Here is a 16,932-nt window from a genome sequence, read left to right on the forward strand (position 1 = left end):
TATTTATGTGCTTATATAAAGAAGATTCATGATAAATGATGACCTGACAGGACTGATGATAACAATTCTGAGTAGTTTATTTATGTGCTACTACTTTTTTTGCTGTAACTGCTAAAATACAAGAGGGATGAAAAGGATGTGGGAACTCCAAAAATACCTCTTTCTTAGGCTGTTTTTACCCAGCTGTTATTTTGGCTCCAGTCCTTCAGTTTCCCCCCCCAGCTCTATCTGCTTTCTCTCTTTCTCTCTTTTTTTTCCCCCCTTTCACTCTCCGATCTGCTGCAGCTGTTAGAATTTCATCATTGTCTCCAAATACCACGTTTCTCATTTGCAGCACAGCCCCTTCTGTGCTAAGGGGGATGTCATTTGTGTGCTTTGCATGTGTATTATTGTCAGATGATCTGCAGCCATAGCAGTACTTACACCTTTGATTGCAGCAAGGGTCAATTCCTTGGTAAGAGGCACACATAAGATGCATAAATATTGAAGGATGAGGTTTGCAGACTTGCTGGCAGAAAGTGGTTGTGCCTTTTTGTTCTCATGTTCTGCTTTTCAGATGCCTTTGCCCTGTAGTTAGCCTTATCAGCATTTGATTTAACACTGGATGCCAGCGTATTTATACCTTTTGGCAGTTTTAGTGCCATGTCATTCACTGGCTGTCACAGTTGTATCATATTAGATGGCTTATCCTAAAAAGCTATTTCAGGTATGAAACCATTGCTCATTCTAATATACTTTATCTGTATATCTGTTGGGGTTTTTTTCCAGCTGATTTTTAGGTTTGTGTGCACTTTGAATCAATGGCTTTTGTGAATTTCTTTCTGCTCACTGTCTGCATTTCTGCCTGATACCGATTTTGCACTTACTTTGGCTTTCCCAAAAAAACCCTGTTAATGCCCTTTCTCTTTCCTTACAGTCCTCCATGATTAGAGTCTCTGATGGAGTCCTGCAGGTTTGGCAGGGCATCCTAATTTGGACTTGGGGGTCAGCTTGGAGTTCTGAGTTACTCTTAGCTTGGTTCTATCTTGCTCCCACAAACTGGCCTAAAATAGATGTTAATTACAGTATTTCTTTGCTACCCTCTGGTTCTCTTTAAGAGAGGTCCTACTCTCCTCAGGCTACAATGCCTGTAGATTTAACTTACTGGACCACTGGGAGGAGAAACTTATTCCAGGGAACAGAATAGGCCTTCAAGTCCAAATTGGTTTGTACCTGCACATGTAGTCCACATGTAAGTATCTATGTGCCAAAATAAACCATGTGACCTTGGATGTAGAGAATGAAGTCATGGAACATCTGTGCTCACTGATGCAAAGCTTCTGTTTGCACACCTGAGCACTGAAAGCACCATGCCATTGTATATTGCCTCATTTCTACACTGGATGCATATTGTGAATTCTGTTGTGCAAATACAACCTTATTTTGTGCAGTCTAAGACAGTTTAAAGCAAAATACTTCTGTCTGGACTTGTCATCTTCTATTCTTCCCTCTCAAAAAATGCCAAGGGCATTTGCACAACACTTTGACATTTCCAGGTATTTTTCTTTTTTCTGTCATATTTGTTTCATTAAATCCTTTGTAAAGAGACAGTGGATGCAACTCCTTTTGCAGTGTTAGTTCTCTATATAATGCATGGGCTTAGGACACTTTCCAGTCGCTCTGCCCCCAGCCTATCCTGGTGCGTAGGGTTATTCCTCTTCAGGTGCAAGACTTCACATTTCCTTTTGTCACTTTTCATGAGGTTCCTGTGAGCCCATATCTCCAGCCTGTCAAGGTCCCTGTGAATGGTGGCACAACCATCTGATGTATCAGCCAATCTCCTTGATTTTGTATCATCTGCAGATTTGTCAAGGGGAGACAGTGGCAGTGGCAAATACAGCCTCACAAAATTCTCATTTACTTTGGTAGCTCAGAGTGAAAGCAGGATCTTGCCAGGTGACCTAGGGAGAAAGAGTGTTAGCTGGATGCAGTATAACTCCATTGTGTAAAGTTTAAAAAAGTTTTCCTCCACCTCAGGGCTCTTGGATTTCTGTGCTGATGAGGACGGTATGTGACCTTTCTATGTTTTAATTATTCAGGAAGGATGTCCTACACAGAGTGCCTGTTAATAAAAAGTCTGAAATAAATGCTTCAAATGACTACTTTTGGTGCTTACTTTAGATCCTGTGCTGGAAATCCTTATGAGACTCTAGGAAGCCCTGAGGGGCTGCAGGTGTTATCTCCCAGTTCATAAGTAATGCTCAGCACATTTTGGGTTACAGGAAATGTGATTTTTTTGTAAATAAATATAGATTCATGACTGTCTTGGATGGACCTTTCTGTTTCTTACTTTTACTAGTCAGGAGGGACCTGCTCTCTTCAGCAGTCTGCGACTTGTTGGCCACGTGGCTTTGATATGCTCCATGCAGGACAGAATGCCCAGCTCTCCTCCACCTGGTGTTGAATGCTGCTGGTTGAAAATCGCATCTGCTATGGCTAATGCTCACAGTAAGCAGTCCTGAAAGTGCATTTTTACCTTGTGTTTCTTGACCTAGAGGTTCTGGGGAAGTCACTTTAAACAATGTGTTTAAATTCTGCAAGCCTTGGTCTGAAAACAGGTGTTGAAAACTGATTGCCAACTTGCTTTGGGGATGTGGACTTAATTGGTTCATTCTGCTAACAATGTTTTTAATGGACTTATCTCTTACAAGTCTCATCAAGTCCTCTCTGCTTTCTCGTGCCAAATAAGTATTCCCTAATAATCCCCAAATCTCTTCCTTCATCTTCATTATTTATTTGCTTGTTTAATAAATAATTTTTTTTCTCCCAGAAGCCTAAACCGACTTACATGTGAGCTGCTCCTTGGCTGAACCACATAGCAGTTGCTGTATGGTGTGCTGTATTTGTTAGTGTTCTCTGAAAAATAGTTGATGCTCCAGAAAATTAGGGCTACACAGTGATGTTCCTGAGGCATGTGAAGGTGTCTTGGGAGAATAACATGAAACAGGTCTTGCATGTCTCTGCTGTGCTAAAACAAGAGGGAAACAGTTAATTCTGGGCTTCCTGTGTTGTACCAAGCTTCTCATTTCTAAAGCTGTCGAGGAAATTCTTGGCTATTTGCAGGATTATGGGCTGGATTTCCTGTAGAACCTCACACTGCAAGTGCCTTCCTACTAGAGAGTGAAACATTAGTAACTAATAACTGATTCATTTGAACTGTTACTTAGACATTCTGCATAATTGCTTCCTAAACAATCTGAATAAACATTTTGAACGATGTTATTTTAAAATTCAGTTGATCTAATTTATTTTCCACGAGTGTACCTTTAGAATAGAATAGTCTATTTCAGTTGGAAACTTACTTCAGATAAACTTCTGCTCTGTCAGCATCCTAATGGAGGAATTGCACACACGATCTGCAGCACCTTTCCCAAGGAAAGAAAAGGAAGGAAATGCAGATTTGCAGATTTTGTCCATGTCACTCACTTACAAATAGGTCCCTGCTGAATAATAAAGAGCTTCAGTGTCATTGACTTTTTTATTTTTTTAGCTAAACAATCACAGGCTTCACATAGTATAAAGGTCCCTCTAGCTGGGTACCATTTTAGGAGACCTCTATATTATATTACATGTTTCTAGCTGCTGGTTCAAATTTCTAAAGTAGGATTTTTCTGATTACAAGCTAAAGTTTGAATTTCCAGCCCCACTGAATCCCCCTCCAAATCTGCTGACTCTGCCAGGCAGACTGATGTTTTAGTGGATTTGTTAATGTTCAAGCTACATTCTTACCATTCTTTTCTCACAGGAAAATATCTGTAAATAACTCTGTCTAAAATTTCTTACTCTGCTGGGTTTCCTGTCACTCTCAGGAACTTTAGTGCCTTCTTTATTTTGAGTGTTAGTATATCTCCAAGAATAACCAGCTGAGGGTATGATGATGGATCAGTGCCATTTGGGTAAAGAAGTGTATGTTGAAATGTGCTTTTCCTACCTTGTTTTAGAGGTACATAGTATCACTTTATCCTTGCATATATTAAGGGAGATTTTTATTTCTAGGCTTTAATCTGAGAGTAGGATTATTGTAACACTAGTTTCTGCCTTTGTTTCCTGCATGAGTCACTGGTTCTGTTAAGGTTTAGTGATTGAATCTCACCCAAAAGCCTTTCGCCCCCACCTCCCCCCCCAGTTCTAAAGTTTTCAACCACAAATGCCAGTATCAAAAATTATATTTACTGTATCAAGAACAAGGAGTCCAGTTTAACTAGGAAAAAGTTGCAAAGCTGTTGCTGAGTATAAAGTTGAATTTAAAGTTTTCTTCCCCTTCAAGACAATTGGACAAATTTATTTAGTCTCATTTCTAGTCTTTTGTCTCATCCCCAAAACTACACTTTGTAGTTCCTTTTGATTCAAAATAGATGCACTAATGAACTCTATCAATAGAGCTACGTTTAGGCCAACATTTTTGAACTTCTGCACTTCTAAAACAAAGACTTCAATATATTTCCCTTTTTTTATATTAAAAGATTTCGTGAGAAGATTGTGGATAATTGAGAGTTTTACAAATTAACCTTAAGTGTGAATTTCAGAACTTTAAAGCAGACAGATTTCAAAAGTTAGTCAGTATTCTCTGTTTGGACCACTGCCAACCCTCGTTGCACTTGGGAGGTGGGGTTTCTATGTTTTTCTGAAGAGTTCTTTTGAAACTTTCTCTCAAAAAACCCCAAACCATCTATTTGTTATCCAGTTTCAAAAACTTGATAGAACATCTGAGAAGTGCGAGGTAGGTCACACTCATCAGGGCCATTATCTTGAATATGTGCTTTTTGTGACTTTTCAGTCCTTCTAAGGGTTGCCATGGGAGTCAGTCAGCAAACTGGTGAGGACCTTCTACAGCACTGTGCTGGGACGAGGACAAAATGGGTTAAACAAGGTTAAACAATGCTTTGGTTTGAGAGAGTTCTGTTGCTTCAGCTTTTAGCTGCAGTGTGGCAGCGTTCCTGCTTGTGTCAGGAGTGTGGTTGGAGCACGAGTGTAGGAAGCTGTGCATTATCTGTGCTCTGAGCATGTGAGGAGTTCCCCACAGCTGAGTGCCTGAGCTGGATGAAAGCTTTACCACATTCCTCAGCTCTTGAGAGTGGAACTTTCTGCATTGAAAGGGTGGGATGCCTGTAGCTGATGGAAGCCCCGAGCTTGGCGAGTCATGGTCTTCTTACGAACGGCACCTCGGGAATTTCAGGATCTTTGGGTTTTCTGCTCTCAGTAGACAAGCCTGGTTAGTCAGCTGTATGTAGAGGGGAATGTGTTGTACTTGCACACTCTCCTGTAGCAGGTGGGCAATTATATGCAAGAATGACACAGTAATAAGAACTACAAGCACGAGCTGTTTTAAGGTAAGATCTTCTTGCTCTGGTTGGCTGGCAATTTGGACTTAATTGGAACTTATTTTATTATTCTGATAATTTATATTTAATCTAAATGCACTGTGCTGGCTGATAGGAGTATATTAAATGTAGCAAATATTCTGCTGGGTAGTCTATAATACAAGACTGTATTACTGACTTTTCAAGAGCTGGCAGGCTTTTTACAGGCCAAATTATCATGCAAAATGTCTGGGAGCATATGATTTATGCCAAAGGTGCTGTAAGATTGCATAAATTTAAGACTTTTATTCTCAACTATTGCATTCATACACTAAAATAATTATAGGGTGCTGACGATGCAGCACCATTTAAGAAAATGAATGACTTAATTTTACTTAAGTCTATTGTTAAAGATAAAACTATGCTACTGTATTAAAAAAAAAAGAAAAGAAAAACCCTGCACAAGATGATGAAGTGCTGTCAAGTCATAGATCATAACACTGCAACTGGGAGTTGCTCTCTGTGGAGGAATTGGATTGGTTTAACATCCTTTTTTTAGAGTGTCCTTACATGATCAAACAGTTTATACAATGCTAAAATTTGGTGAGACCTCTGTTGCTGTTAACCTTTCATATTGACTATCCAAGAGCACGGCCAGCAGTTGGATCTGAACCTACTCGCTGCTAAACCTGCTATAATTATTCATAATCATTGTCTAGGAGTGGGGGTGGGGATATCATTATTTCTGGCACAAAGATGCTGAGAAGCAGGAAATTACTAGGTGTTGTGTATACACATGGTACCATAGTGGTACACCTGATGGTTGGCACTTGGGTGTGAGCACCTACACCATCAAGCTGAACTCAAGACTGCCTGCTTGACCATGTTCTATTTGGAAACCAGCTTCCTGTGTGTGGGGGGGGTATTGTTTGGGCTGTAGGAATCCAGATTACCTTCTGGTTGAGTGTAGGAGAACTTGTCTGTCCACTGAGGCATGGGGTTTGTGAGGCCTGTAGGGGAGGGAAGAACTTGACAGGCTGTTGGCACAGAAACAGTCAGTTCTGTTGTCCTCACCCTTACAAACAGGTTGACTTTTCCAGAAAAGTACTTGGTTTTCCCAATGTGACCTACCAGATGAAAAACATGAGTAAATTATGAAGAAGACCTGAAGGGGGAAAAAAAAATAATCCCCACCAAGTTACATCTGCAGTGAAGAACAGCCTGAAGAGGTAACTGAACCAAAGAGCTTGGACAGTCAGTGACAGGACAAAGAAATGATGCTGAGAGATGGCCCATGTCAAGCCCAAATGTGTTCAGCCTGTGTCAAACAGAAGCAGCAGCCATCACTCAGCAGTCCTTCCTTGTGCAGTGCTGTGGCTCCTCAGGTCCTAATCCTCATTAGTTACCTATTAGTAGCCTACAGCTGTGTGGCACTTTGGTATAAGGCTGGGTTTGGTGGCCCAAGTGGAAGTAATGGAGCTGGAGAGGAGGAAGGGTAGGGAAGGATGGATGGTACAGAAGTCTTCTTGTACCATTTTTTGACCCCCTGTACAGCTCCCTTACATAAGGACCCCGAGAGCAAATGCAGTGTTAACAAGACCAGTCTGCAGTGCTTCACAAGCAGTTGCCCCTTCAGCTGTTTCTCACTCACCATCAACATTGAAATGGGAAACAGGAAAAAGAGCAATGGGTGAGGAGTAATAGATAAATAGCTGATGCTATTGACTAGCAGTTCTTTCCAGGTCAGCGTGACACTGACAATCCAAGTCCCAGCCATGCTAGAAATTGTGGTAAGAGCTCAGACATTTAATATTTGAGGTGGCCTTTCAAGTTGTGATAGGTGTATCTTAAAAATTTTTATATATTTTTTTGCTTCACATCAATCGTCCGGTTTTATTTATCATATTTCCAATTCTGAGCATGCCAATCATCTTTTTAAAAAGTAAACCTCAAGTATTTCTCTGCCAGAACAGAGTGGCATTGATATAAACTCATATCCTGGTGCTCTGTTTTCCTAGCCTTCCAGAAAATTGCTGATCAGCAATACCTACAGTGAAATATATGGTCTTCAGGTGATTTAAGTGAGGTGTGTGCACTTAAAGGCTTTTGTGGAACTGTGCTGGATTTTTCTAAGACAAATTTAATTCCAGCTCCTATAAAACAAGTGAAAGAACTGCAAAAACTTGACAGTTGCAAGAGAGTGACCTATAGTAGGATGATCTCTAAAGAAGGAAGAATGAGTAGCGTCACTTTTTTTTCTCTCATCTGTGCTGCTTAAAGAAAGCTTGGAAGATTATTTCCATGTTTTTGCCACTTATAACAATAGAAACTCAGATCTGACTAAACATCAAAAGATGTTTTTCAGTAGTTGGAGAGTAGTGGCATCGCAGCTTTCAAATTAATTTTGAAATAAATTATTACTTGAAGATCCCTATCTTTTTTTTTTCTTAATGTAATTCAAGCACTTTCTGAATTCATTGAGAATTTTTAAGGATAGAAGAACCACAAGTCCATAGCAGAATTGCCTATTTTCATATATATACATGTACAGTATATTTTCATATAGTCATGTACAGTGAAAAGCAAACTTTATCATCCTGCTATGTTAAACACCTCCAAAAGTCCAAAACCTGTTGAGAAAAATCCTTTTTTTTTTGTAGTGTGGTTTTAAGTTCCCAATTTTATGATAAGTGAAATAAAATGGAACTTAAGTGGATTATTTTTTTTTCCCCATTATTAATTTAGTTGTTATTCTCTGGGAAAAAATAGATTTGGTGTTAGCTTTGGTGCTAGTTTTGGCGGGGAAATGGGAAATAAGGAAATGGTTTTACTGCTTCTCATCATATAATGAATGGTCCACTGATTAAGAATTTAACTTTCCATGTGTTTTGCATTATGTTAAAATCTCAAAAACTACTTATTAGCTGGTGTAATATTTAATTTAGGATTATGTGAAATTGGATGTGGTTTGAAATCTGGAAATGAGTTAAAACTGTAAAAATTCGTTACATGGTTATATAAGGCTACATTAATTGTGCTGGAGGCTTAAAGAATAATGTTTTTAAAAACATGCTTTGCATTTAAAATTAGCATTCGGGCAAAGAATCTATTATATGTCGAAGTTTATTTGTTAGTCACTGTGTTGAAGTATAAAAATGGAACTTATCACTGTGTTTCAAGGTTTGGGGTTTTTTTAGTTAGGAAGAAACCAAGCTGTTTTTTCTTTTTTTTTTCTTTTTTTTTTTTCCCCCCTGTTAGTCTACAACTTCATGTGAGGTTGTGTTGGGGTTTAGCCCCAACGATCAACTAAGTCCCACGCAGCTGCTTGCTCCCCGTGGGATGGTGGAGAGAATGGGAAGTGTAAAAGAGAGAAAACTCATGGGTTGAGATAAAGACAGTTTAATAGGGAAAGCACAGTCTGAGTACTCAAGCAAAGCAAAACAAGGAATCATTCACCACTTCCCATGGGCAGGCAAGTCTTCAGCCATCCACGGAACAGTGAGGCTCCATCACAGGTAACAGCGACCGGGGAAGACAAAGGCCATCACTCTGAATATTCCCCCCTTCCTTCTTCCCTGAGCTCTACATACTAAGCAGGACACTATATGGTCTGGGAGATCCCTTGGGTCACTTGGGGTCACCTGTCCTGGCTGTGTCCCTCCCAACTTCTTGTGCACCCACAGCCTCCTCGCTGGTGGGGTGGGGTGAGGAGCAGAGTCTTACTGCTGTGCAAGCACTGCTTAGCAGCTAAAAAAAAACCAACAAAAAAGTCTGTGTTATCAGCACTGTTTCCAGCACAAATCCCATACCAGCCCCACACCAGTTACTGTGAAGAAAATTAACTGTACCCCAGCCAAAACCAGCACAGGTGGTGATGAAACAGAAGTAGTTTAAGCTGCAGTGTGAACAGTAGCTTCTCAGAAAATACTGCTGCTGTCAAAGGTGATATCACCCAGTTCTATTCTGCACTTTATTTAACAGCAAACTGTTAATACTTGGATATGTCTATCTAATTAAAAGTATTTTAATAGCTTGGCAATTTTTAGATCTTAGAAGTTGTCATAACTTGGAATTTTTAGTAATTTCAGCTGAGGTGAAAATATACCTTAAACTTTCAGATATATCTGATTTACTGAAAGCGTTGAGACACAAGGCAGTCATAGTTCATAGCATAGGTTCACATGGGGAAAGTGCTGCTTAACCCACTTCCTTTTATGACAAGGTCACCCACCTTGTTGACCAAAGGAAGCTTTTTTTTTTTTTTTTTAAATTTTATCAAAGCTTTTATCAAAGCCTCTCACAGTGTCCTCCTGGATACACTGTCCAGCAGACATCCAGACAAGTTCATAGGACACAGAGTGAGCAAAGGGCTGTCAGGTGAGGCTCACGGGGTTATAGCAAATGGAGTTACATCAGCCTGGCAGTCAGTCACCAGTAGAGTTCCCTGTGACTCACTTTTAAGGCCAGTGCTCTTTAATGTCTTCATAAACTATCTGGGCACTGGAATCAAATGTACCTTAAGGAAGTTTGCTGATGAGGAGGAGCTGTGGGCACCCTCAAGGGCAGAGAGGCCTTACAGAGAGATCTGGATAGCCTGGGGAGCTGAACAGTCATCAACCACATGAAATTTAGCAAGGGAAAGTGCCGCATTCTCCACCTGGGATGGGACAATCCTGGTCGTCTCTCTGGTCACCAGTGACAGGACACAATGGAATGAAATTAAATGAAATGAAGCTACATCAGGGGAAGTTCAGCTTGGACATTAGGAACAGGTTCTTCACTGAGAAGATGGTCAGCCACAGGAACAGGCTCCCCAGGGAAGTGGTCACAGCATCAGACCTGTCAGATTTAAGGAGCATCTTGCTGAAGCTCTTAGTCATATGGTCTAGTTTTAGGCAGTCTTGTGAGGAGCAGGGAGTTGGACTTGATGATCGTTATGGGTCCCTTCCAGCCTTAGATAGTCTGTGATTCTAGGATTCATTCTTTTGCCTACTATGTGGAAAATGACATGGCTCTTATGTAAAGTGCAGCAACCACCTGCCATGTTGTTCATAGAATTTTAAAGAATTCATTTTCCTTTCATTACTGTGCACACCTTTGCTTTTTTTGGGTTTTGATTTTAAAATGTGGCTGTCTGCATTCAGCCTTTTGCATTTGAAAGATGAACAAAGATTTGGGATAATGTTAATTCCTGCAAGGTCTGGTGTAAAAGTGCTGAAATATACTTTTTAGCTGCTTTGTGAGGCTTTTGGAGAGCCTGGTTTCCCATTAGGGTTTCAGTTTCAGAATGGAAAAGACACGTGTAGCAAGCAGTCTCTGCATTGCCGTGCTGCAGCAGAATCCCATAACGTGAGGTTATCTGCCTGTAATTCAAAACTTCAAGAGGGATCCAGCTGAAGCAACAAAGGTCCCACTTTTGGCATTTGTGCAGCAGCTGCCTGGGCATTGTGCCATTCATCAGAGGCAATGCACATTCCCTCTCAATCCTGCTGTGATTCCCTTCCTCCCTCCTGTTTCAAATGCTTTCATAGAGCTGAACAGTGTGAACTTTCATCAGAGGAGGTGAAAGTGGTGTTGCTCATTCTGAACATGCTGGGATTGTTTTCCCAAGTTCAAGTCCCACTGAAGGTTTATTCCTGTTTTTCTCCTCCCATTTGCTCCCTTTTAGCCCTAGAGTTGACTTACTCTTTGGTATAATTACATGAAAAAAGCTAAGAGCCTTTTCCAGGCAAAGAAAATTAATGTCCTTCTACACTGAGCTGTACTGCATTACCAGTAATCCGGTTACGTTCGGTCCTTTGCAAATGAAGGCCATAAAAGACAAGCAGCTTTGATCCATCTCAGTTACAATTGCCATGATATCCCATCCTTGGATTCAACGTGGAGTTTTTTCAGCAACAGTTGGTACAGTTTCTGAATGTGGAACTTAATTTTCATTGTTACGTGATGTAAATGATGGTTGGGGAGATTTTAATTACATCATTTTGTAAGAAGCTGTAGCTAAAAACATAAACATCATCTATCTGTCTTCTGGAAGAAAAAAAATTGAAATAAACCCAAAACTTTGTCATCGTGAAATAAACCTTAGGAACCTCTGCACAAGAGCAGCTGTGAAAGGGAGTACTGGATGGGTGGTCTCTCCATCAGGGAATCTCTCTTTCCCTCTCTTCCCCTTCTCGCCACCCCTTGCTCATGCAAGCAGTCTGGTGAGCATTTAGATGAGCTCCTACGGGATAAACCAACTTTCTATTTTAATATATGTTGTGGTAAGATTGTTGTGTTTAAAGCTTGCTTCAGCTGTGTCCCATGTGATCTTGTTGGCCATGTACTGAAGTAAGAGGCTGCCGTGATAAAATAGATGTGGAAGTAATGCTGATTATGAGCAGTGATAAATTTTGGTGGTTGAAAGAGCCTCTTTGAGTCACCCCTGCCCAAGAGAAGATTTCACACACAGCACCTTAAAAATAGTTCTCTGAATTGCTCTGCTTCAAATTGTAGAGCACTGCAGCTTGCCTTTTGACCTTCCCCTTAAACCCATCCTTCCACGGTGTTCAAGGGAAAAAATTCCAGGAGGACAGATGACTTGTATGTAATAATCTGTAATAGTTTCTCCATGTCCATATCACTCTTTGCACCCAGCCCAGGTGGTAGGGTCTGAAAGCTGTTGCCAGCTGATAACTTTCTGGTGGGCTGTGAGAAACGAGCTCCCAGACTGGACTTAGAGAGTAGAGACTCACCGTGGACGAGAAGTGCAGTTTTGCTGCCTAGTACCTATTTGCAGTGTCAGCAGAGGTGCTGATGCAGAAAGAGACCCAGGAGGCTGAATTCCTTCGGACTTACGTGGCCCAAAAATAACTCTGTGTGTTTCAGAAAGGACTGTAAAGGTTTACAAATAGACTTTGTACAAACACTACAATTTTGTTCTCACATAACAAGGTGTTAAAAGCAAATATAGTAATAAGGATAAACTATACTGGGTCTGCATACTAAGTAGGAAAGAAAGAGTAATGCTGAGGCTGCCAAAGTTTAGCACTGACAAGAAGCTAAAAGCAAGGGGAGCTTGTGGTGGTGGCTGCTGTGATACCAGGGAAAAGAAAGCCTTGGCACAGGTTGCCTGAGAAAGGTGCAGAGCCTCCAGCCATGGAGGCTTTTAGGAACATGTATTGTGCAAGCTACTTAGATGGAGAGCACAGTCCTGGACAGTGAGTAGGTATTTCTGCAATTTTTGTGAGGTCTGGCAGACATGAAATGTTTCCCACAGAACTATGAGAGGTATTCTTTTTTTTCCCTCTGCTGGTCTCTTGGGAAGCAGTTACAGGCTGTCTCTACTGTTTCCCAGCTGTGACTGTGGCACAAAGCATCTGGCAGAGCTGGAACTGGGATACAGCTTCCTGCTGAGCAGATGTCTGTATATGTTGATACTGCTTTTGGAGGGATGGGTGTACTAAATGAGTGGTTGAGCCTTACTTGGCTGTGAGTCTGATTCTGTGAAAATTAAGGGAACAATGGGATTAAGGTGCATGACTGGTCAATTGCCTGATGTGGATTCAGTGTGAAGCCACTTTTTCAGTTCCCTAACATGCCATCCCATTGTCTTCAAGGGGAGTGTGCTGCACCATACAGCCAAAGAGCACCTATTTTGCTTTTTCCTCATTGTTCAGTTGTAGTTAATGTGCACTGTTTAAACTCTGCTCTGAAGACAGCCTGCTGTGACATTACTGTGATGATATCGGAGTGCTTCATAAAATTTTAGGACTTAATTTTTCAGAGCTCTTGGTTGAGGGAAAGTGAAGGGTTGCCATTTCTCCATTATAATGCATGGGATTTGGACACAACAAAGTTCAGAAAGCTTTTCATTTCTGGCTGCCCAGTTTTAGACCCTGTATTTTTTCAGGACGCTTTGTGTTAAATAACAGCCTGTGTTCATGGTGCATGTCCCACTGTAGTTTTAAGTGCATGGCCATTCTGCCTGCAGAGCAACCTTGGTCTGAAGAAAAACAACTAAGATCCAAGGAATGTGATTAGTAGGAACATGACTATGTGAGGAATTTTGCTACGTGTTGGAAAAAAACTGTGGTAAATGCAAGGATCATGTTGGATTTCAAGGACGGGAGTTGACTGGCTTGACATTTAGAGCATTGTTCCTGGCCTTCTCCCTTGCAGGACCTGTATCCTCAAGTGTTACATGATTAGGTCCTTCCATAAAGGCAGCAACCTCTAACTGTGAATTATTTCCTCAAAATACTTCCCATTTTTCATGGTGGTGTTCACTCAGATGAGCAAGAGTATATGGAGAAAGTGAAAGTTATTTATTAATGTTCTAACACCCTGTTCTGATCAGAGCTGAGCTCTCTAGGCTTCAAATGTGAAAGATCATATCAAATGATGAGAACAACAAGTCCTTGCATCATGATTCCCATTTTCTGTAAATGGAAACAGAAAGCTGCAATTCTGTTGTCAGTAGAGTGGGAGAACTGGGATGAAGATATATCAGTGTTCCTATGATGTATGTATAGCCTGTATGTTCATAACTTATTCAAGGATGTGACCTTCAAAATAGTTATGCACTTGACTATGCAAGGTTTGTTTTGATTCATTTTAGTTTTGCAGGAGGGCTACATCTAGGAATATATTTTTTCAAATGTGATCACCTCAACATCTGTAATTCCTGTCGATGTATATTGTGAAAGAGATGTAGAGTGCTGATTGCCTTTGCATACTGAAAGTGAGGCTATTCTGCTCTAAGATCTCTTAAGAATCTGAGGCTAAAACAGGAGCTTTAATGATACTTCCTTTTCCATCTTGAAGAATTAATGGACTTTCTCCACTGTAGCTATTTTTTAAAAATTAGTTTTCCTGTGACCTTTTTTTCTGATATTTTATATGCCGTGTCTTTCAGTCTAAGGCTGTGAGATGCCTTCCAGACTCCCTTATAAAATTTCAGAACCTGCCTTAGTGTTTCTTTCCCTCTTTTAGACTAAAGTGCCTGTTCATTCTGTCCCCTTCCTCCCCACCCCCACTGCCCCGGTTTCCCACTGCTATCTCAGGATGCAGTGCTCCTGGTGCTTTGATATGCTTGGGCTTACACTTTCTATTTGAGCTGAGCTCCCTGTCATGGGATAGTTACAGGCCACATTCCTGTGCTGGAAATAGATACTTTTTGCATAACCTGCTTCCTTATACCCTTTAGCATCTAAGGCCTCTGGTGAAGCACTGTCTCTGCTACCATAGATGGAGCAGCACGGGAATCATCAGGAGCTGAGAAAGGTGACAGGGAGAATGGAAGAGCTATTAGGGTTCTAAGAGGAGGAGGTTCAGGGCATCTGTTGGTTGTGAGATAAGCTCACTGTACTATTATTTTTATTTAAACTAAATAAAAGAACCCATCTTTTTCTTATTAGTTACAGATATAGAAAAACCCCAAATACCTTATGAGAGTGACTTAATGCACAAGCACTTAAAGTCACTTTATTCTGCTCTGTGCCCTTAATAGGAAATTACTCAGCAAGTTCTGCGTCTAATTTTGCCAAAAGATGCTTTCTCAAGGCCCGAGCAGCAAAACTGAAATATTGCTCAGAATGTGTTCTAATAATCATCAGCTGCCTGTTGAACTGTTGTTTTCTTCCTCATTAAAAAAAAAAAAAAAAAAGGTGCTTAAAAGGTTAATTTTTTTGATAAAAGGTTATTCTTGATTTCAGGATTCTATAATACCAGGCAAGGACTGCCTTATAAACACGAATTTCTGTAGTTCTGAATTAATTTTGCCTGTGGTTTTGTCAAAAGCTGACTTTGGGAAAGTCACTTTTCTCCTATGGGTATCTGCTTCCAGTCTTTAAAATAGCACTTCCTTTGTCTCTTAGCATTCCAGCTCTTTGCTGCAGAGACAGCTTCAAGTGACAGGGTCCAGTTGTTGCAGGAGGCTCTCCTTGAATCATGACAAACCTAAATTCAGCTTCCTGCTCCTGCCAAAGTTTCCTGTGAGAGCTCTGGCAATTTACTTGACATCTCTTTGCTACCCGTGAAATGGGATAATAGGCAGTGTTCTGCTGCACAAAAATATCCAGGAGGTGCATCTTCCAGAATGGACACATTTAGGTTGTAGTTGCCCAGCTTTTGAAAGTGACCTCAAATTGGGATTGCTGTGATCCAGCCTTGTTCTCCTTTTTCCCTGAGCATGCTTTCCTCTGTGGGCTAGTACCTTCTGGAGCTGCCCTGGTGCTTTTTTTCATGGCAATAGTTTGTGGTCAACTCAGTTTCTTGAAAGGGTCTCATTAAATAGATACAAACACCAGCACCTGGGAAGGGTGGGGTGCTGCATGAGGAGACCAGAGGAACTCAGGACTTTGGATTTGCAGTGGCTTTAAGTTGCCAAAACCCTGCAACCTAGAAAGAGAGTGCAGACACAAGATGTTGAATAAATAGCTATGGACAGGACAGAGACACCTTGTTCTCCACAGGCTAGGTGTGTGGGTTCTCCTTGCTTGAAAGCTGGTACAGCATGGTATCTTAAAATAAAATTCTAGAGTTTTCTCCAGTCTACCCTGATGATGTTGAGAAATACTCATCCTCCACTCAGTCCCAGCATTTCTTGTTCTTGAATGTACTTCCCTGTGCTAAGTCTCCTCCAGTTGCTCTGCTCTGCAGTTCATAGTGTTTGTCTCTGATCTCCAAAGTGGTTCTTCCTTAGGCCTTTTCTCTTGCAGGGCAAACCTAATTCTCTTTCACATTGTTCTTAATATGTAGGAGGTCACTTCCCCCTCTCTCTTTCTTTTCCGAGGTACTACAAGAGGGTAAGTTTAGATTAAAGAAGAAGTTCTTCACTGTGAGGATGATGAGGCACTGGCACAGGTTGCCCAGAGAAGTGGTGGATGCCCCATCCCTGGAATTGTTCAAGGACAGGTTGGATGGGGCTTTGAGCAGCCTGGTCCTGTGCAAGGTGTCCCTCCCTGTGGCTGGGGGGTGAAACTAGATGATGTTTAATGTCCGTTCCAACCCAAACCAGTCTGTGATCATATGATGTGCAACCCCCATCACCAAACAAAAAAAACAAAAGGCAGGGAGGAATTGAAAATACTTGATTTGTTGGTCTTTGAAATTTTGTAGCAAGTCCTTCTAAAAGTATGGGAGAGTGTGTTGATAATGCAGTGCCTCACTGAAGAGTACATAGTTCCAAAATATATCTCCTAAGGAACAAATCACTGGAAAAAGTAACTCTGGGGTTGTACATTTATTTCTTTAGTGTCCCTGCTGGCAGCAGACAGCAAAATACTTCCATTCATATCTAATGTTATTCATTTATATGTAATATATGTGTGTATATATATAAACACACCATAACTTCGGTGTAGGGCAGGATATGAATTTTATGAGTGAGTTCTAAATTTTAAAGTCTGTGTTTAATAAAAGCCTTAGATTGTTTTTATCAGGTTGCAGGATGTTCATGATAACTTGTATGCCCTGCCCCTGTTTCCCTTGATTGATTCTGTGGGAGAAATACGTACAGTGGTTAAGCACAGTGCACCCTTGAATTCATTCATGCCAAATTTCAGAGAATACTGTTAGGTTGTGTTAGGTTTATAAAAGGGTCATAAGC

General features: G+C 40.9%; 1 protein-coding gene across 5 annotated transcripts in view; it reads left to right on the forward strand.

The window, feature by feature from the left end:
- The window catches only part of TSPAN9 (tetraspanin 9), a 173,068-nt gene that overhangs the window by 38,489 nt on the left and 117,647 nt on the right, over positions 1-16,932 (forward strand). For 2 of the 5 annotated variants that reach the window (XM_069017726.1, XM_069017731.1), the window contains one exon: positions 2,339-2,487. The exons of the other annotated variants lie outside the window; for them this stretch is intronic. In XM_069017726.1, coding sequence (XP_068873827.1) covers positions 2,403-2,487 — 85 coding nt within the window. In that variant the 5' untranslated portion in view covers positions 2,339-2,402. The remainder of the gene's footprint in view (positions 1-2,338; positions 2,488-16,932) is intronic. 5 annotated transcript variants of the gene reach the window in all.

Source organism: Aphelocoma coerulescens, chromosome 1 (assembly GCF_041296385.1).
Source record: "Aphelocoma coerulescens isolate FSJ_1873_10779 chromosome 1, UR_Acoe_1.0, whole genome shotgun sequence".
In the NCBI taxonomy this organism is placed as follows: domain Eukaryota; kingdom Metazoa; phylum Chordata; class Aves; order Passeriformes; family Corvidae; genus Aphelocoma; species Aphelocoma coerulescens.